A 17201-nucleotide genomic window follows, 5' to 3' on the forward strand; every position below is an offset into this window, starting at 1 on the left:
AATTTCAAGCCTAGACACCAAGAGTCTAAGATGGTAAAAAGCAGCTGTTGTCAGACATGATGAGATCATCATTTGCAGTTCAGTCGATGGATCACTCAAGGATTCGTCACTCAACAGTCAAGCATAATTATTTATTGTGCAGAGAAAAGTATTTGATGAAATTATACATATACCGTTGTCAGGACTCTCATGATGGTGTCAATGTGCCATCTTTTTGAAGGTGCATATCTATGAAACAGAACACGCAGTCACATCTGCATTACACTGAATGGAGGATCATATAACCATGAACTGAAAAAAGTTGGCCTGAGGTTGATGCTGTCAGAAAATATATGGTATCAACAATGTCATGCTCTGACGATGGATCACTCATTTTTTCATCACACAGCATTTTAGTAAGTAAGCCACACACACATTAACCGGAGGATGCAGAAACAATAGTTAATCATTGGAGGTGCTTGAGGCCACTGGCTGTAATCTATCCTCTAAGCCTACATTCCTAATGCAAGGAAAACTGAGGCATTCAGGCGGGATCTGTGCGAACAGCCCACATGCAAAAACGACTGCTGCCACGGCCTCTCATGCAATCACTACTAATCCTTCTATTACTTCTCGAACCACGACTACAACTGCTGAGCAACGGCCAACACAAACAGAATGAGGTGGTAAAGACCTACAAGCCACGGGATAATGTTGAGAACGGTTTCACATGGTCCTTCTGATTGGCAAAGACTGATCTCTACAGATCTTCCAGCTCTAACTGGACCACACCCGAGCCTTACTTCTCTGCAGCCAGGAAGACTCCGGACGCACAGTCCGCTTTGAATTCTGGGTCACAGGAGTCCAGGAAGTAGAGCAGCTCCTTCATCATGCCTCGGATGTTGTTCCCATTCACCAGGGCAAAGCTCAGCTCCATCGCACGCCTAGGGAGGATAATGGGATGACGATAAGACAAGGAAATCTCTACATCTTCTGACCCTAACTTTGTGCAGAAATGTATGTACAGTGACTAGCAGTGTGTTATGTACTAATGTCTATACTGTATGTCACTCATGTTCTCCTCATTTGGGTGTAGGTCTCACCTCTTGATGGACACATCCAGGTCTTTTAGACAGTCCACAATGGTGCTCCGATGCCTCTGCACTGCATTGTGGTCCGTCTGTACAGTCTTCAGTAGGGACGTCAGTGCCACATATCTTGAGGGTGGACAAAAAGACACCATAAAAGTTATATATTACCTGGGACTTTGATGACCTATGTTCAGATTATTCAATGAATTAGTTCCCCAAGTGTGTTACTTACCTAATATTTTTGTCATTGTTGAGAAGGAAGCGCCCCAGTATGTTGATAGCCAACACCCTCAATCCACTTTCTGACTTGATGTCCATTATGGTCAGTACTGTCTCGTAGAGGATTGCATTGCCTACATTTTTACTTGTCTCGGTGTTGGTTGCCACCTACAAAGGCGAAGAAACCATTAGTCTGATTGTATAAGGCCATATCTCTAGGGGTAGTAAGCCTAGAGTACTATTGATTAACCTATATTCTCACCTGTGCAAGAATGTCATTCATTGCTTCACTTGAGTCATCATCACTCCTGCCCAGAATTCGCAATAGTCTCAATATCCGCACCTGCAATGAGGTCAAGGGGCATCACTGACTGGCCTAGCCAAGTTTGTTACAGAAGATCAAATGATTGGAACAAAAACACAAGGTTAAAGGTCTGACCTGCAGGAAGGGGTCACTGATGCCAGACACGTCATGCTCAGGAGAGTAACCAGACATGATCAGGTTCTTCAGGATTCTCACCAGCTGTGGAACCAACTACAAAAGACCAACAACAGGAGAGGGGTACCATCAAGGGTCAAGGTCTTTATTTCTGAGGAATCAGTGTCCAACCGTGTTACTGAAATAACTTGACAAAGTATTTTGTAGAATGTGCAGAATTTACATTCTCTTGATTTAATCATCAATGTAACTTACATTTCTGGGTTATGGTAATCAAGACAGGATTGATTGTATGAAAACATTCAGTTAGGATGTTGGGTTTTAAAAAGCTAATCGAATTGTGATGTCACATTCAATCACACCAGGAATGCTAGGCAAGAATATTCATAGACAATTTGCACCAATGCGAATATATGTTTCTGAAATATATATTTGTACGCATACAGACACATACCCCCCCTTTTAACAGACATAAAACCATCAGTGTCTAGTGAAAACACCTGAGGTCATTAATTGAAAACAGACCCATCATGTTGTTTTCAACATACGGTGATCAAATGAGTTACACATTAGGTTGATGATGGCACATTGACAATAGTGAGAGATGCCTAAGAAACATGTTTTAAATCCTGTCATGATATCAAGAGAGAACACCAACGTATAACCGTTGTAAAAAGTCTAAATCAAAATGACAAAAAGGAACTTTACGGAACACAGGTTTGATTACATCTACAGTGACCGTGTGATTACTAGTTACAGCATGCACCAGCTATGAAACCAGAATGTACTCTTACCTTCTCATTCTAACACAATGCAGGAATTGTAACAGACAAATGACAGAAAAAATATGAGGTAGATGTTAGGGAAGATTCACTTTTAGAGAGCTCAAAGTCATGTTCTGATCATGAACATGAGGGGTGGGAGACTGGCTCAAGGTTGTTATGGCTAAGGGAAAGAGGTACAGAGCCACTAGAGATACAGCGAGGAAAAAAAGCGAGGCAAGGAGATACGACTGAGACATAGGCCTACTATGAATGTAGAGCAAACCTTAAGGGAAAATGTAATCCAAGGATTCAAAAGGCAAAATATGTTTGAAGTATATCCAAAACAGTCATAGTGAAAGGAAAATGAGTACTAAGAGAAAATGAAATGTAGTGAGCTTTAGGACAAATGCTTAATTAACTCCCTAAAGATTTGATGACGTGTTACGCTGTTACCCAAAAACTCTTGATAGCAGTAATTTCACTAAATTAGATTGCGGCTAGACATACCTTTCTGAAGTGTAAGAGCATGTCAGGACTTCTTTCACACATTTCAGTGAGGAGGACAACAGAAGTGTGGAGAACACCTTAAGGAGACAAAGAGAAACTAGTTGTTTGAAAAAAGGTCAACAAACAGCATCCCTGAAGGACAGTAGAAGCTCACAAAATGTACACAAATTTCCTTACCAATTCCCTGGGAGTCGATGTCTTAGCAATGTCACAGCATTGTTACTAAAATAAGGAACATAGTCTATGGGGAAGCTGTTTGCTGGTTCCGTTGTGGTGGTTTATAATCTGGATTCTCACTCTTAGTAAGTGTCAGTTTAACGTCATTAAGGCCAAAATTTAGCAATACAAAGACAACTACAGGTATGTATCTAGCATCAACTTACCCTCCCCAAATCCTTACCTTGACCATTGAGGGGAAAAACACAAAACTGAACTTGGTTTTCTATGGGCAACTTCATCTATCAAACTCATTTAGAAACATATTCGTAGCAATAACATTGGTTCTGACAAGAGCATCACTTTAGAAAGGTGTAGGAATATCAGCCATTGTACTATGACAAGCATCAGTGTCTAGTGAAAACACCTGAGGTGATCAATTGAAAACTGTGAAGGACACAGCAGCTCCACAGCTCATCCACTTGCTGTCTCTGCCTGGCCGGTTCCCCTCTTTCCACTGGGATTCTCTGCCTCTAACCCTATTACAGGGGCTGAGTCACTGGCTTGCTGGGGCTCTCTCATGCCGTCCCTGGAGGGGGTGCGTCACCTGAGTGGGTTGATTCACTGTTGTGGTCATCCTGTCTGGGTTGGCGCCCCCCCCCCCCCTTGGGTTGTGCCGTGGCGGAGATCTTTGTGGGCTATACTCAGCCTTGTCTCAGGATGGTAAGTTGGTGGTTGAAGATATCCCTCTAGTGGTGTGGGGGCTGTGCTTTGGCAAAGTGGGTGGGGTTATATCCTTCCTGTTTGGCCCTGTCCGGGGGTGTCCTCGGATGGGGCCACAGTGTCTCCTGACCCCTCCTGTCTCAGCCTCCAGTATTTATGCTGCAGTAGTTTATGTGTCGGGGGGCTGGGGTCAGTTTGTTATATCTGGAGTACTTCTCCTGTCCTATTCGGTGTCCTGTGTGAATCTAAGTGTGCGTTCTCTAATTCTCTCCTTCTCTCTTTCTTTCTCTCTCTCGGAGGACCTGAGCCCTAGGACCATGCCCCAGGACTACCTGACATGATGACTCCTTGCTGTCCCCAGTCCACCTGGCCATGCTGCTGTTCCAGTTTCAACTGACCTGAGCCCTAGGACCATGCCCCAGGACTACCTGACATGATGACTCCTTGCTGTCCCCAGTCTACCTGGCCATGCTGCTGCTCCAGTTTCAACTTCCACCTGACTGTGCTGCTGCTCTAGTTTCAACTGTTCTGCCTTATTATTATTCGACCATGCTGGTCATTTATGAACATTGAACATCTTGACCATGTTCTGTTATAATCTCCACCCGGCACAGCCAGAAAGAGGACTGGCCACCCCACATAGCCTGGTTCCTCTCTAGGTTTCTTCCTAGGTATTGGCCTTTCTAGGGAGTTTTTCCTAGCCACCGTGCTTCTCCACCTGCATTGCTTGCTGTTTGGGGTTTTAGGCTGGGTTTCTGTACAGCACTTTGAGATATCAGCTGATGTACGAAGGGCTATATAAATACATTTGATTTGATTTGATTTGATCAGGAAACAGTCATTAATCCAGCTCTGTTCACTGAAGGACATTTAAACTGTATAGAGGGCACCAGTCCAATTTTCCCTTTGAAGGACACAGCATCTCCATTTTATCTGAGTGACCAAACCCAATGCACTCTGTGCAGGACATAGTTGCCCCCAGCCCCCTGTTGTCTCACCGTGGTTCTTCTCGCTCAGCAGGTTTTTTGTGGCTGGGAGGAACATCTCCATCAACTCTGGGACCTTCCTGATGACGTGGACTGCACACAACGCCGCCTGGAGAGAAAACTCTAATGTTTTCCAAAGTGCTCAACTATAACATGCTAACACAGACCTGCCAACCTTAAATAATTTTTATGAGGCAACACCCACACTTCTCAAATCATAAGAAAATGCACTTTTTGTTGTTGTTGTGCCCAACAATGATTTTGGCAGAAGACAGTCTCAGTCGGAATGTTAGGCTATAGACTTATGGGTACTTGGCTGCTCTTCAGTATCTAACCAGAAATGTGTTTACATTTCTGGGGGGAGTATAGGAGAGATCAGGAAGTTGGAGCATTTTGCATTTTTGAATAACATTTAACTGACATTTCCTGAACAAAAATATAAAATGCAACATATAAAGTGCTGGTCCCATGATCTGAAATAAAAAAAATGTTCCATACGCACAAAAAGCTTTTTCTCTCAAATGTTCTGCACAAATTTGTTTACATCCCTGTTAGTGAGCATTTCTCCTTTGTCAATGTAATCCATCCACCTGACAGGTGAAGCATATCAAGAAGCGGATTAAACAGCACGATCAATACACAGGTGCACCTTGTGCTGGTACAATGAAAGGCCACTAAAATGTGCAGTTGTGTCACAACACAATGCCACAGATGTCTCAAGTTGAAGGCGCATGCAATTGGCAAGCTGATTGCAGGAATGTCTACCAGAGCTGTTGCCAGATAATTGTATGTTAATTTCTCTACCATAAGCCACCTCCGTCGTTTTAGAGAATTTGGCAGTACATCCAACCAGCCTCACAACCACAGACCAAGTGTAACCATAACACCTCCACATCCGGCTTCTTCACCTGCGGGATCGTCTGAAACCAGTCACCCGGACAGCTGATGAAACTGATGAGTATTTCTGTCTGTGATAAAGCTCTTTTGTGGGGAAAAACATTCTAATTGGCTGGGCCTAGCTCCCTAGTGGGTGGGCCTAGCTCTCAAGTGGGTGGGCCTATGCCCTCCCATGGCTGTGCCCCTGCCCAGCCATGTGAAATCCATAGATTACACAGAAGTCTCGGAAATCAAATTGCGGTGGTCTCAATGACACTCACATTTTTCTAGGTTACATTTAGTTTTTTTTAATGATTCTAATTAATAGGTGTATTTATGTGGATAGTCTAGTAAAAATGTAAACTGGCTCCTTAAATTTTGTTTGGGGAGAACATTTAGAATAAGAGAATAATTAAATGACTGGATGTAATGTAGTGGTCTAGATTACTGTAGGCTATTTGCAATATTAAACAACTGAACAAGGTCTATATCAGTTTGTTTCAGATCTCCATCCTTGACCTCATCCATCAAAGTCTGACTACTAGGCTACCATCAATCAACATGCCTTGTCATTGGTTAACTGATTACTATCACAACATTACCTACTGTTGACATACAGCTGGATCAAGAGGCCAGATCAACAACTGATTATCACAACATTACCTACTGTTGACATACAGCTGGATCAAGAGGCCAGATAAACAACTGATTAAATCAACATAGGCCTACTAAATCTTAACAGTCTAATATAACTTTCTGTGAAGGACAGTATTAGCAGAACAGCTCTCTCTGCCATGTCTGTTGACTAAACACTGTAGCTAACTACATTTGTCTTAATGTAGAAGGAGCTAACTACGAAATAGTGGTTGTGTGCTTGACTAACACATATACATTTTCCAAAGTTGTCCGTTGAATAGTTGGTTCTCCATTTTCCCTACCCTTTGTCGTCACACATCAGCGGTATCAACGGACAAAGTGGAGAGCTGCCATTCAGCTCGAGGGAGGAAAATAGTAGACTACTACGACTATGGGGGGCGGGCCAGAGTGGAGAGCTTGAGATTTTTTCACCTCGCCCAAGTCCTGATTGGCTCAGCTCCAACTTCAGACAATTTTACCAATAGAAGCGTATTTTGGGGTACTTTTCCGTACCAGCATACTTTTACCTCAAATTGTGTGCATGTTATGTAAAACGAGTGCAGGTTGGCAGGTCTGCTCACAAACTTTAAACTGATCACCTGACTAACACTTCTTTGTAAAGAGTGGATGTGGGCTAGGTGAGAATGAGGTACCTTTTTTCTCAGGTAGGAGTTGGAAGTTTTGAGCAGCTTCTCCACCTCTCCAGCCAGGTCTCGACACATCTCCGAGGAGCCCATGCAGCCCAGGGTGCACAAGGCCAGGCCCTGGACATACTGTGTGCTGTGATTCAGATCACTGAGGAAGGACAGGGGGAAGAATGAGTGGACAGCAGATAATAATAACTTTATTTATATAGCGTATAAAGTAAGTGCTTCACAATATAAAATAAAAGTACTAGCAAAGAAAGACAGGAGGAAGGAGAATGAAAAAAGATAACCAATTAAAATCATTCACTTTTATAAAGATGCTTTTAATGAGTCTTTAAAAAGGGATTTAAAAAGAGCCTTCAAGCCTGATCTCTGGCAGTCAATTCCAAAGTCTAAGGGTCTTAATGGCAAATGCCTTTTGTTTTCAACCTAGACTTTGGATTTTTTTTATTTCACCTTTATTTAACCAGGTAGGCTAGTTGAGAACAAGTTCTCATTTGCAACTGTGACCTGGCCAAGATAAAGCATAGCAGTGTGAACAGACAACAGAGTTACACATGGAGTAAACAATTAACAAGTCAATAACACAGTAGAAATGTGCCTGTATCCCCGTTCATAGGGAGATAATAGATCAGAAATATAGTATGGCACTGGTATGTAGAAGAGAAAGGGGAAAGACGTAGAGAAAAAAATATAAGGAAGAGGTGGGTAAAATGGAAGGCGAAGGATAGAGCAGGGTTTACATGAAAGAAGAAAAATGTGCACGAGAGCAAGAGATTGAGAAAAAGGTGCAACAGCTGGTCCGGCAGGTTATGGGGCTGTTTCCGTATCCAACATCAGAAGCACACGCTGCTGGCAAAGGCACCACTCATGAGTAACATTTCTGGCAGTAACAGAACACTGGTGTTGGTGCACATCACCACCTCCTGCAGCACAGCTCTTATCTCTACTCCCACACTACAAATAAGCAGCTGTTCCTGTCAGGATAGTGTGTTTGAGCCAATGCGGTTCTGGCCTGCCTTACTTCTTGATGCAGTTTGTCATTAGTAGATGGACGTCCTGCCTCTCGTCCAACAGTAGCATGGCTCCCAAGTACCCAATCCGTTTGTCAGTGAACTTCTGGGACGCAATCAACTTCAGGCACTCCAGCTGGAAAACAAAACTCATCAAATCAAATTCTATTTGTCACATGTGCCGAATACAACAGGTAGACCTTACAGTGAAATGCTTACTTACAAGCCCTTAACCAACAATGCTTTAAAAAATATACAAAGTGTTAAGTAAAAAAATAAAAAATAAAAAGTTACAAATAATTAAAATAGCAGCAGTAAAATAACAAGTGAGGCTATATACAGGGGGCACCGGTTAGTCAAGGTAATATGTACATGTAGGTAGAGTTAAAGTGACTCTGCATAGATAATAAACAGAGTAGCAGCAGCGTAAAAGAGGGGTCTGGGTAGCCCTTTGATTAGCTGTTCAGGAGTCTTATGGCTTGGAGGAAGAAGCTGTTAAGAAGCCTTTTGGACCTCGACTGGGTGCTCTGGTACAGCTTGCAGTGAGGTAGCAGAAAGAACAGTCTATAACTGGGGTAGCTGGAGTCCTTGACTATTTTTAGGGCCTTCCTCTGACACCGCCTGATATAGGGGTCCTGGATGGCAGGAAGCTTGGCCCCGGTGATGTACTGGGCCGTATGTACTACCCTCTGTAGTGCCTTGCGGTCGGAGGCCGAGCAGTTGCCATACCAGGCAGTGATGCAACCAGTCAGGATGCTCTCGATGGTGCAGCTGTAGAACCTTTTGAGGATCTCAGGACCCATGCCAAATCGTTTCAGTCTCCTGAGGGGGAATAGGCTTTGCCGTGCCCTCTTCACGACTGTCTTAGTGTGTTTGGACCATAATAGTTTGTTGTTGATGTGGAAACCAAGGAACTTGAAACTCTCAACCTGCTCCACTACAGCCCCGTCGATGAGAAAGTGGGCGTGCTTGTTCCTCCTTTTCCTGTAGTTCACAATTTGTCTTCATCATGTTGAGGGAGAGGTTGTTATCCTGGCACCACACGACCAGGTCTCTGACCTCCTCCCTGTAGGCTGTCTCATCGTTGTCGGTGATCAGGCCTACCACTGTTGTGTCATCAGCAAACTCGATGATGGTGTTGGAGTCATGCCTGGCCATGCAGTCATGAGTGAACAGGGAGCACAGGAAGGGATTGAGCATGCACCCCTGAAGGGTCCCCGTGTTGAGGATCAGCGTGGCGGATGTGTTGTTCCCTACCCTTACCACCTGGGGCAGCCAGTCAGGAAGTCCAGGATCCAGTTGCAGAGGGAGACGTTTAGTCCCAGAGTTCTTAGCTTAGTGATGAGCTTTGAGGGCACTATGGTTTTGAACGCTGAGCTGTAGTCATCCGTTCACAAAACTGCGCTCTTCGGTGAGACACATTCACTGCCAGAAACAACAAGACATTCACAGATGTAAGTTAATAAATTAAGAACAGTGTTATTTTTAAACATACCTGCCCAAAGTGCGCTGGGTAGCCCAGCATGTGCATGTAGAGTAGCTTAGCCACATTTCTACAGCGGTAAGTGTTGTCTTCCTCTCTGAAGGACGAGCGTATAGCAGCACACTCTTTCTGGATCATCTCACGCTCCTCTGCCTGGGTCCGAGCCGTCCGGATGGTCCGGATCAGCTCCCGCAGTCTGATCGGCGCTGGCATCCTCTGGAAAACATGGAGAAACTAAACATTTGGCACAGGTGGGCTTACTGCAAAGTCATATTCTAATCTGACAGCCGGTAGGTGAAAATAGGCCTACGTCATTATGAAAGTATGGGGGGAATGACAATGATGAGTAACTTATTTGTTTCTCCAACATTTGTATTGTTTAAGGCGTTAATACAGACATAAATAAAGAGGACAAATCCATTAAGACAAATGAAAGAAAAATGCCTGGGGTGATGGTGGGTCCACAGAGTGTCTGTCTATATGCATTTCTGAGTTAAAGTGCATGTAGCTGGGGGGCTAGTAAACTCACCTGACCACCATTTCTGTCTAGCTCATTATGGTTATCATTAGGAAGCCATGGGTACTCATTCATTCTATAACATAAATGCATACTCCTGTAATGGTATTTTTTGGTAGCCTATGTGATGAAAAATATTTGAATAGCAAATTAGCATTGTTCTGTGAGTACAGCCTCAAAAGTGACAAGTAAATGGAGAATGCCTTGCTCAGAGGCTTGTGAAGAGAGCACTAAGGTTTCAAACCAGTAGAGGGTGATTAAATATTTAAGGAGCACATGCTTGGAGGCGAGATTACATTCTCCAGTATTAACATGCAGCCACACAGAGGAATAATAACAGGAGCACAGTGCCCCAGTTCTAAAACATCAGCCAGGTACAGACCTGGCAAACACAAGAGAACTCACAGTACCGTGCCTCTACGATGTTACTAATGTACTCCCATTCTAACAAGAACGCTGCTCCATGAGAGGATGCATTCAGAATTAAATGATTAGACACAAGCATATAATCTCTCACCCCATTAACGATATGCGTCTGATTCAGAGATAGAGGGATTTGATTTGTTTTTATAGGTAGGCAGCAAGATGATAATGACAAATACACCGTACTACTTCCAATTTGATAAGTAGACTTCCTGTGTGGTATAACATTCACCACAGCCTGTGGTCTCAGAGGCCAGCAAGGTACAGCAGGTTGACCACCTAGTCTGTATGTGCACACAACTACCACAAACCAATGGCCTCTCGTCAAGAAGAGGAAGCCTGCATGTTGGATCTATACACTAGCCGACTAAATCGGTCTCATGCCCATTTCAGAGGATCAAATATACAAACAGGTAAATGAGACCTTGACTAAGTCAAGAGTACAGTATGAAGACAGGTTAAAACTGCTTCTCCCCTATCACACTCATGCGCAGAAAAACGTCATTGGGTCTAACGGTCATCTCGCACCGAACTGCACATGTGCAGGCCATTAAATCGAAGGCACCCCTTCGATATAAAGTAGTTTGACGAAAATTAAAACGTGTCAGTTTGTCACTTTCACGAGGTTGAAGTAATAACATGTTCAACTAATTAGGACATTTTCTATAATCTAGGATGCCTTTCGACTTCGAGAAAATTAACAACCAAGGAAGAATTTCACTTCCCTCATTGAATCTCAAACTACGGCCTGGTCTGTTTGTTCCGTTTCGCAAGCGTTCCCGAAGTCTCACGATATTGCGCCTCTGGGTTTGGAAACTCTGCGTTTAAAACCATGCAGGAATTTGTTGGGTAAATGGTGCATGAACACTGAGCTGCATCACAATCCTTCATGAACTGTCTGCTCTTGAGGATGAGCCCAGCGGTGGTGTGAGAGCAATCCGGAAACACAGAGGAAGGATTGCTCTCTTGGCAGTTAAGAGATAGTGTGACAAAATTGCTCAATAGGCTTTAAGCTTTAAAGATTCAGTAGAGAAAGAAGTAACAAACTGGCACAATGAGAGCCATGGATATGCGGTCTCCCTTGAGAGGGGAAACTACAAATGTGTAATAACTACACATGAAATACAGATGCCAAGTCATATGAAGTGACTCGTACGACAAAAGGCCAACAGATCTCGGCATTCCAAAGGCACATCGTCATTGGGTGTGCTAAACAAACCCTACTTCCTGCTTTCAGAAACCCCTATAGCAATGACACGTTTGACTTTCAACACCTGAGTTAAAGCAATTAACACTGCGGCCTACCCTCTAGTGTAGTACATTCAGAAAGTATACACTTACAGTACTACAGCCAGACACAGCAGAGTGATAGAGGATGTAAGAGAAACCCTGGGCAGGCTGGAGTGAGCAGAACAAGGTCAAGGGCCTGGCACCAGCAGTGGGTCTGGAGGAGGCCTTGTTTATTGCAGTGAAGGGCCTGGTGAGAGGGGTGTGTGTTAATGCACCACCGCCACAACAGGGGATCCATCACGCGCACTATGACAGGGACCAACAGGGAAAGTTATTACTGCTGGCTCCTGCATGCAGAGAAGAGGTGTTTTATGGCTTCCCATCTCAAAAGCAGCATGGCTCTTATCTGTTATTTTGGATAATGTAATGAAGCAATTACATCAAGAGGGATGACAGTAATTAGTTGCTGAACAAAGCCATTTTCTGCATCTAGCCGCCTCAGAGCTGACGCTGTTAGTGAAAAAAGAATGCACAGAGCAGAGACCTTCTTAGAACTAGGGAAAAAATAAAGGCTGTACACACAAAAAGGTCCAACAGATTACAGACAATCCAATAATAACACCAGTTATGTTATCACATCAAAGACTTTTTCCAATACCAGGGTATACGGTATTACCGGAAGTGCACACAGATGGTGCTATTTATATTTTTTTTTTAGGCAACATGGATCTTAATCCAGGAGGGAATTGATTGTCTCTGCTGTAACCAACAAGCATTATCTTGACATTATATATCCACCCTGAGCTGGACATAATTATCTAAGATGTGCCAAATTTAAGTTAACTTACACTCACCGGCAGGTTTATTAGGTACACCAATCCAGAAAAGCCTGAATTCTTTGGTGTATTCTACAAGGTGTCAAAAGTTCCACAGGGATGTGGATGCTAATGCGATGGTGCTAGACACAGCAGAGTGACAGGCGAAAGCGATGGCATCACACAGATGCTGCAGATGGACGACGGTCCAGTCATGCTGCGTACAGCCCGTTCCATCTCATCCCAAACATGCTCTATTGGGTTGAGGTCTGGGGACTGTGCAGGCCACTCAAGTAAACTAAACTTGCAGTCATGTTCCAGGCAATGTTTTTCCAGTCATCAATTGTCCAGAGTTGGTGATAGTTTGCCCACTGGATCCACTTCTTGTTTTTAGCGTATAGGAGTGGAATACGCTGTAGTCGTCTGCTGAAATTGCCCATCCGTGACTAGGATCAACCAGTTGTGCTTTCCGAGATGCCGTTCTGAACACCACGATTGTACTGCGCTGCTATTTGTCTGTTTGTGGCCTGCCTGAGCCTGCATGATTCTTGCCATTCTCCTTTGACCTCTCTCATCAACAAGCGGTTTTACCCCACAAGACTACCGCTGACTGGATGGTTTTTTGTTCGTCACACCATTCTCGGAAAACCCTTGACACTGCCTTGCGTGAAAAGCCCAGGAGGGCAGCTGTTTCTGAGATACTGGATCGGGCACGACTGGCACCGACGATCACACAACGCTCAAGTCACTCGTTTTGCCCATTCTAACGTTTTATCGAACAGTAACTGAATGCCTCGATGCCTGCTTTATATAGGAAGCCACGGCCACGTGACTCACTGTCTGTAGGATCGATCCATTTCCGGGAACAGGGTGGTGTACCTAATAAACTGACAGGTGAGCGTATAGTTTTCCATGTATTGAAGCATGCATCCATGCAGCCCCTGAGAAAAATGTCAGGTCGAGTTAGCAGCACCATGGAGTAAGGCTGGGCGACCAAATTCATTTGCATGCATGTTTTTGTGCGATATTCCAAATGCCTTTATCACAAGAATCAAGTTCTTATATATTATTAATTTTTATGATCGTTTGTCCGCTTGTTCTCATGTCTTTTTGGTCTCGGCTGTTTCCATCCTTCTCTGCTGTGTGCAATGACTATAGACTGTATGCACCTTCCCATTCACTCTCTCTAACACAACAACAAATATTAGAGATCACTTCTTCCTCTGATAAGCGGTTTCAATTCAAGGTTTGGTCCAACAGAATTGGTCAATTCCCCTTTAACGATACACTTTGTAATTGCACGCAGAGCAGACACTAAAATGGGAGTAGCCATTATCATTGATTCTGGAAAATTAACGCTCAATTTGTCACGCGCAGCATGGCTGTACCGCTAGCAGGAATTTTGCAGAACGTCATACTAGTAGTCTAGTATGCATTTTATAAATGTGCAATAAACACAATTATATAAAGAATTGGCAAACTCATTCTCATTGAGAAAAAACAACAGTTGATTAACACATCTGAACAAAGTGGACAGGCTAGCAAACTGTCCAAACAGCTAGAGATGGACAGAAGGGTGTGTTCATAACAATTCAACTGTCCTACCTTGTTAACTAGCAAATAGATCCAATCTGGCTAAACTTAAAATATATATATTTTTTTCTATAATGGTTGCTACAAGAAGTGTCATTATTAGTGATTTGTGCATTATAATTGTTTCAAGTTCAATTTGTAAAAGAATAATAAAAAAGGGCATTTTCATAGACTTGAAAGCCAGTTTAGTGATTATTGCAAAAAAGCAGGTTAAACTAGTGTTACAAAATAATTAGTGGGTCTTGTGGTTGTGGAAGGCTTAAATTTAGCCTAGGTAACTTCACAAGCCCTCAATTCATCAGATTATTGCTGACTGTTTGACCTTAAATTGTATAACAAAGCTTAGATTTTTTTTTTAATGTACTTTAAAAAAAAAAATGGAGATATACACTATATACACACACACACACACAAAAGCACGTGGACACCCCTTCAAATTAGAGGATTCGGCTATTATAAGCACATGTTGCTGACATGTGTATAAAATCAAGCACGCAGCCTGCAATCTCCTAGACAAACATTGCCAGTAGAATGGCCTGTGCTGAAAGCTCAGTGACTTTCAACATGGCAACATCATAAGCTGCCACCTTTCCAACAAGTCAGTTTGTAAAATGTTCTGCCCTGCTAGACTGCTCCGGTCAACTGTAAGTGCTGTTATTGCAAAGTGGAAATGTCTAGGAGCATCAACGGCTCAGCCGCAAAGTGGTAGGCCACATAAGCTCACAGAACGAGACCACAAGTATCACATACAACTCATCTGTCCTCAGTTGCAACACTCACTATCGAGTTCCAAATTGCCACTGGAAGCAACGTCAGCACAATAACTGTTCATCGGGAGCTTCATGAAGTGGATTTCCATGGCCGAGCAGCCGCACACAAGGCTAAGATCACCATGCGCAATGGTTTCATAAATTGGTAATCGGCATTGCAATCCACGAGAAGACTGCGTGGCAGGCTGACCACCTGTTACGCTAGTGCAGGTAGCGAGGAGCCATGGTAAGTTGCTAGGTAGCATTAAACTTCTTATATTTTATTTATTTATTTACCTTTATTTAACCAGGTAGGCAAGTTGAGAACAAGTTCTCATTTACAATATATATATATATATATATATATTTTTTTATCTATCTTAACATATTCACTAGTTAACTACACGTGGTTGATAATATTACTAGGTTAACTAGCTTGTCCTGCGTTGCATATAATCAATGCAAGTACCTGAAATTGTGTCACTTCTCTTGCGTTCAGTTTAAGCAGAGTCAGGGTATATGCAGCAGTTTGGGGTCGCCTGGCTCGTTGCAAACTGTATGAAGACTATTTCTTCCTAACAAAGACCATAATTAATTTGTCAGAATTTTACATAATTATGACATAACATTGACGGTTGTGCATTGTAACAGCAATATTTAGACTTAGGGTTGCCACCCGTTCGATAAATTACGGAACGGTTCCGTATATCACTGAATGAATAAACATTTTGTTTTCAAAATTATAATTTCCAGATTTTACCATATTAATGACCAAAGGCTTGTATTTCTGTGTTTATTATAATTAAGTCTGATTTGATGTAGCAGTCTGACTGAGCGGTGGTAGGCAGCAGCAGGCTTGTAAACATGAATTCAAACAGCACATTCCTGCGTTTGCCAGCAGCTCTTCAAAATACATGAAGCACAGCGCTGTTTATGACTTCAAGCCTATCAACACCCGAGATTAGGCTGGTAATACTAAAGTGCCTATAAGAACATCCAATAGTCAAAGGTCTATGAAATACAAATGGTATAGAGAGAAATAGTCCTATAATAACTACAACCTAAAACTTCTTAACTGGAACCACCAGCTGTCATATGTTCTCATGTTCTGAGCAAGGAACTTAAGCATTAGCTTTCTTACATGACACATATTGCACTTTTACTTTCTTCTCCAACACTGTGTTTCTGCATTATTTACACCAAATTACTTATTTGAGACTAAGTAGATGTTATGTATTAAGTTAAAATAAGTGTTCATTGTTCATTCAGTATTGTTGGAATTGTCATTATTACAAATATATATAGATACAATTACAAGTAATTCACACCCTATAGTCCAGCAATCTGTTTAAATGCACGAATCATGACAACACACATTCAGCACCTAGGCTTAATGACTCGAGCAAAACAAATGCTTATATTTCCTGTGACTGACATCTGACAAGTAACCAAAGCCCCAATCAGCCTCTGTGCTCATAAGTGTGCGCACACAACAGATATGGAAAATCCAGTCTGCTAGACTAACAAAGACTGAGGAAATGTTGGTTCTACTACAACGTTGCAATAGCTTTTATTGGCACACATTATTTTATTGATTACAACAATAAAGACATTACTTTTTCTTTATTATGTCCACAAAAGCTGGCACAAAAGATGTGTTTGGTCTGGACAGAGAGGACGGGTTGAGCACAATAGATAGATTAGGAAGACCATATGTGGAGAAGGTTTGCACTTGCTGAACTGTTGGGCAGCTACCACCAAAGAAGCACTCAACAACATTCACTTTGCTCAGCCTTACTTACTCTCCCAGGACAAAAACAGTACAGTATTTCACAGGAGCTTGGACAGCCAACACTGTCATTTGGTCAAGCCAAGTGACGCAAACATTGCTGTCAAATGGAATGACTGACGTGAGGCATTATCCTGATCAATTAGAGGGGGTGGATCTCAAACACCCCTGAACTTATTCCTGTCCCAGTTGAATTAGGCCCTTGTCCTCCACATGCATACTGATGCATTTGATAATGCTATTTAAGACTGCTTTGGGAACAAATTGGGCATAAAGGAAGAAATAATAATGATACAGTGATTTATCAACACCCGCATATAGCCACAAAAGGGATCATATCTGACACCAGCTGTGGCAGATTTCCTGAGCGAATGGAATTGCCCATTCCTCTCCTGAGACTCTAGAAGATATACAAGCCTGCTGAGCCTAGCAACCAGTGGTAAGAGAAAACAACCTCAACACATGGTTGAGTCCACTGGGGACATAGGCTACTAAATTTCCATTGTCCAGACTCCAGAGACAACGCACACCATCAATGAAGCTCTTTCCAATTGAGAACCCCGACG

At 42.8% G+C, this 17201-nt stretch overlaps 1 protein-coding gene across 3 annotated transcripts in view; it reads right to left on the reverse strand.

The window, feature by feature from the left end:
* Positions 1 to 17201, reverse strand: part of LOC109887746 (AP-1 complex subunit gamma-1) — a 30561-nt gene that overhangs the window by 11315 nt on the left and 2045 nt on the right. For 2 of the 3 annotated variants that reach the window (XM_031811098.1, XM_031811104.1), the window contains exons 2-13: positions 9532 to 9735; positions 8048 to 8172; positions 7030 to 7171; positions 4877 to 4973; positions 3000 to 3076; positions 2523 to 2531; positions 1729 to 1824; positions 1552 to 1632; positions 1303 to 1457; positions 1083 to 1196; positions 783 to 923; positions 174 to 228 (exon numbers count right to left, since the gene is read on the reverse strand). In XM_031811098.1, the coding sequence (XP_031666958.1) occupies positions 174 to 228; positions 783 to 923; positions 1083 to 1196; positions 1303 to 1457; positions 1552 to 1632; positions 1729 to 1824; positions 2523 to 2531; positions 3000 to 3076; positions 4877 to 4973; positions 7030 to 7171; positions 8048 to 8172; positions 9532 to 9732 (1293 nt within the window). In that variant the 5' untranslated portion in view covers positions 9733 to 9735. The remainder of the gene's footprint in view (positions 1 to 173; positions 229 to 782; positions 924 to 1082; positions 1197 to 1302; positions 1458 to 1551; positions 1633 to 1728; positions 1825 to 2522; positions 2532 to 2999; positions 3077 to 4876; positions 4974 to 7029; positions 7172 to 8047; positions 8173 to 9531; positions 9736 to 17201) is intronic. The other variant, XM_031811113.1, reaches the window with a different exon arrangement.

The sequence above is a fragment of the Oncorhynchus kisutch genome, linkage group LG3 (genome assembly GCF_002021735.2).
Source record: "Oncorhynchus kisutch isolate 150728-3 linkage group LG3, Okis_V2, whole genome shotgun sequence".
Lineage (NCBI taxonomy): Eukaryota > Metazoa > Chordata > Actinopteri > Salmoniformes > Salmonidae > Oncorhynchus > Oncorhynchus kisutch.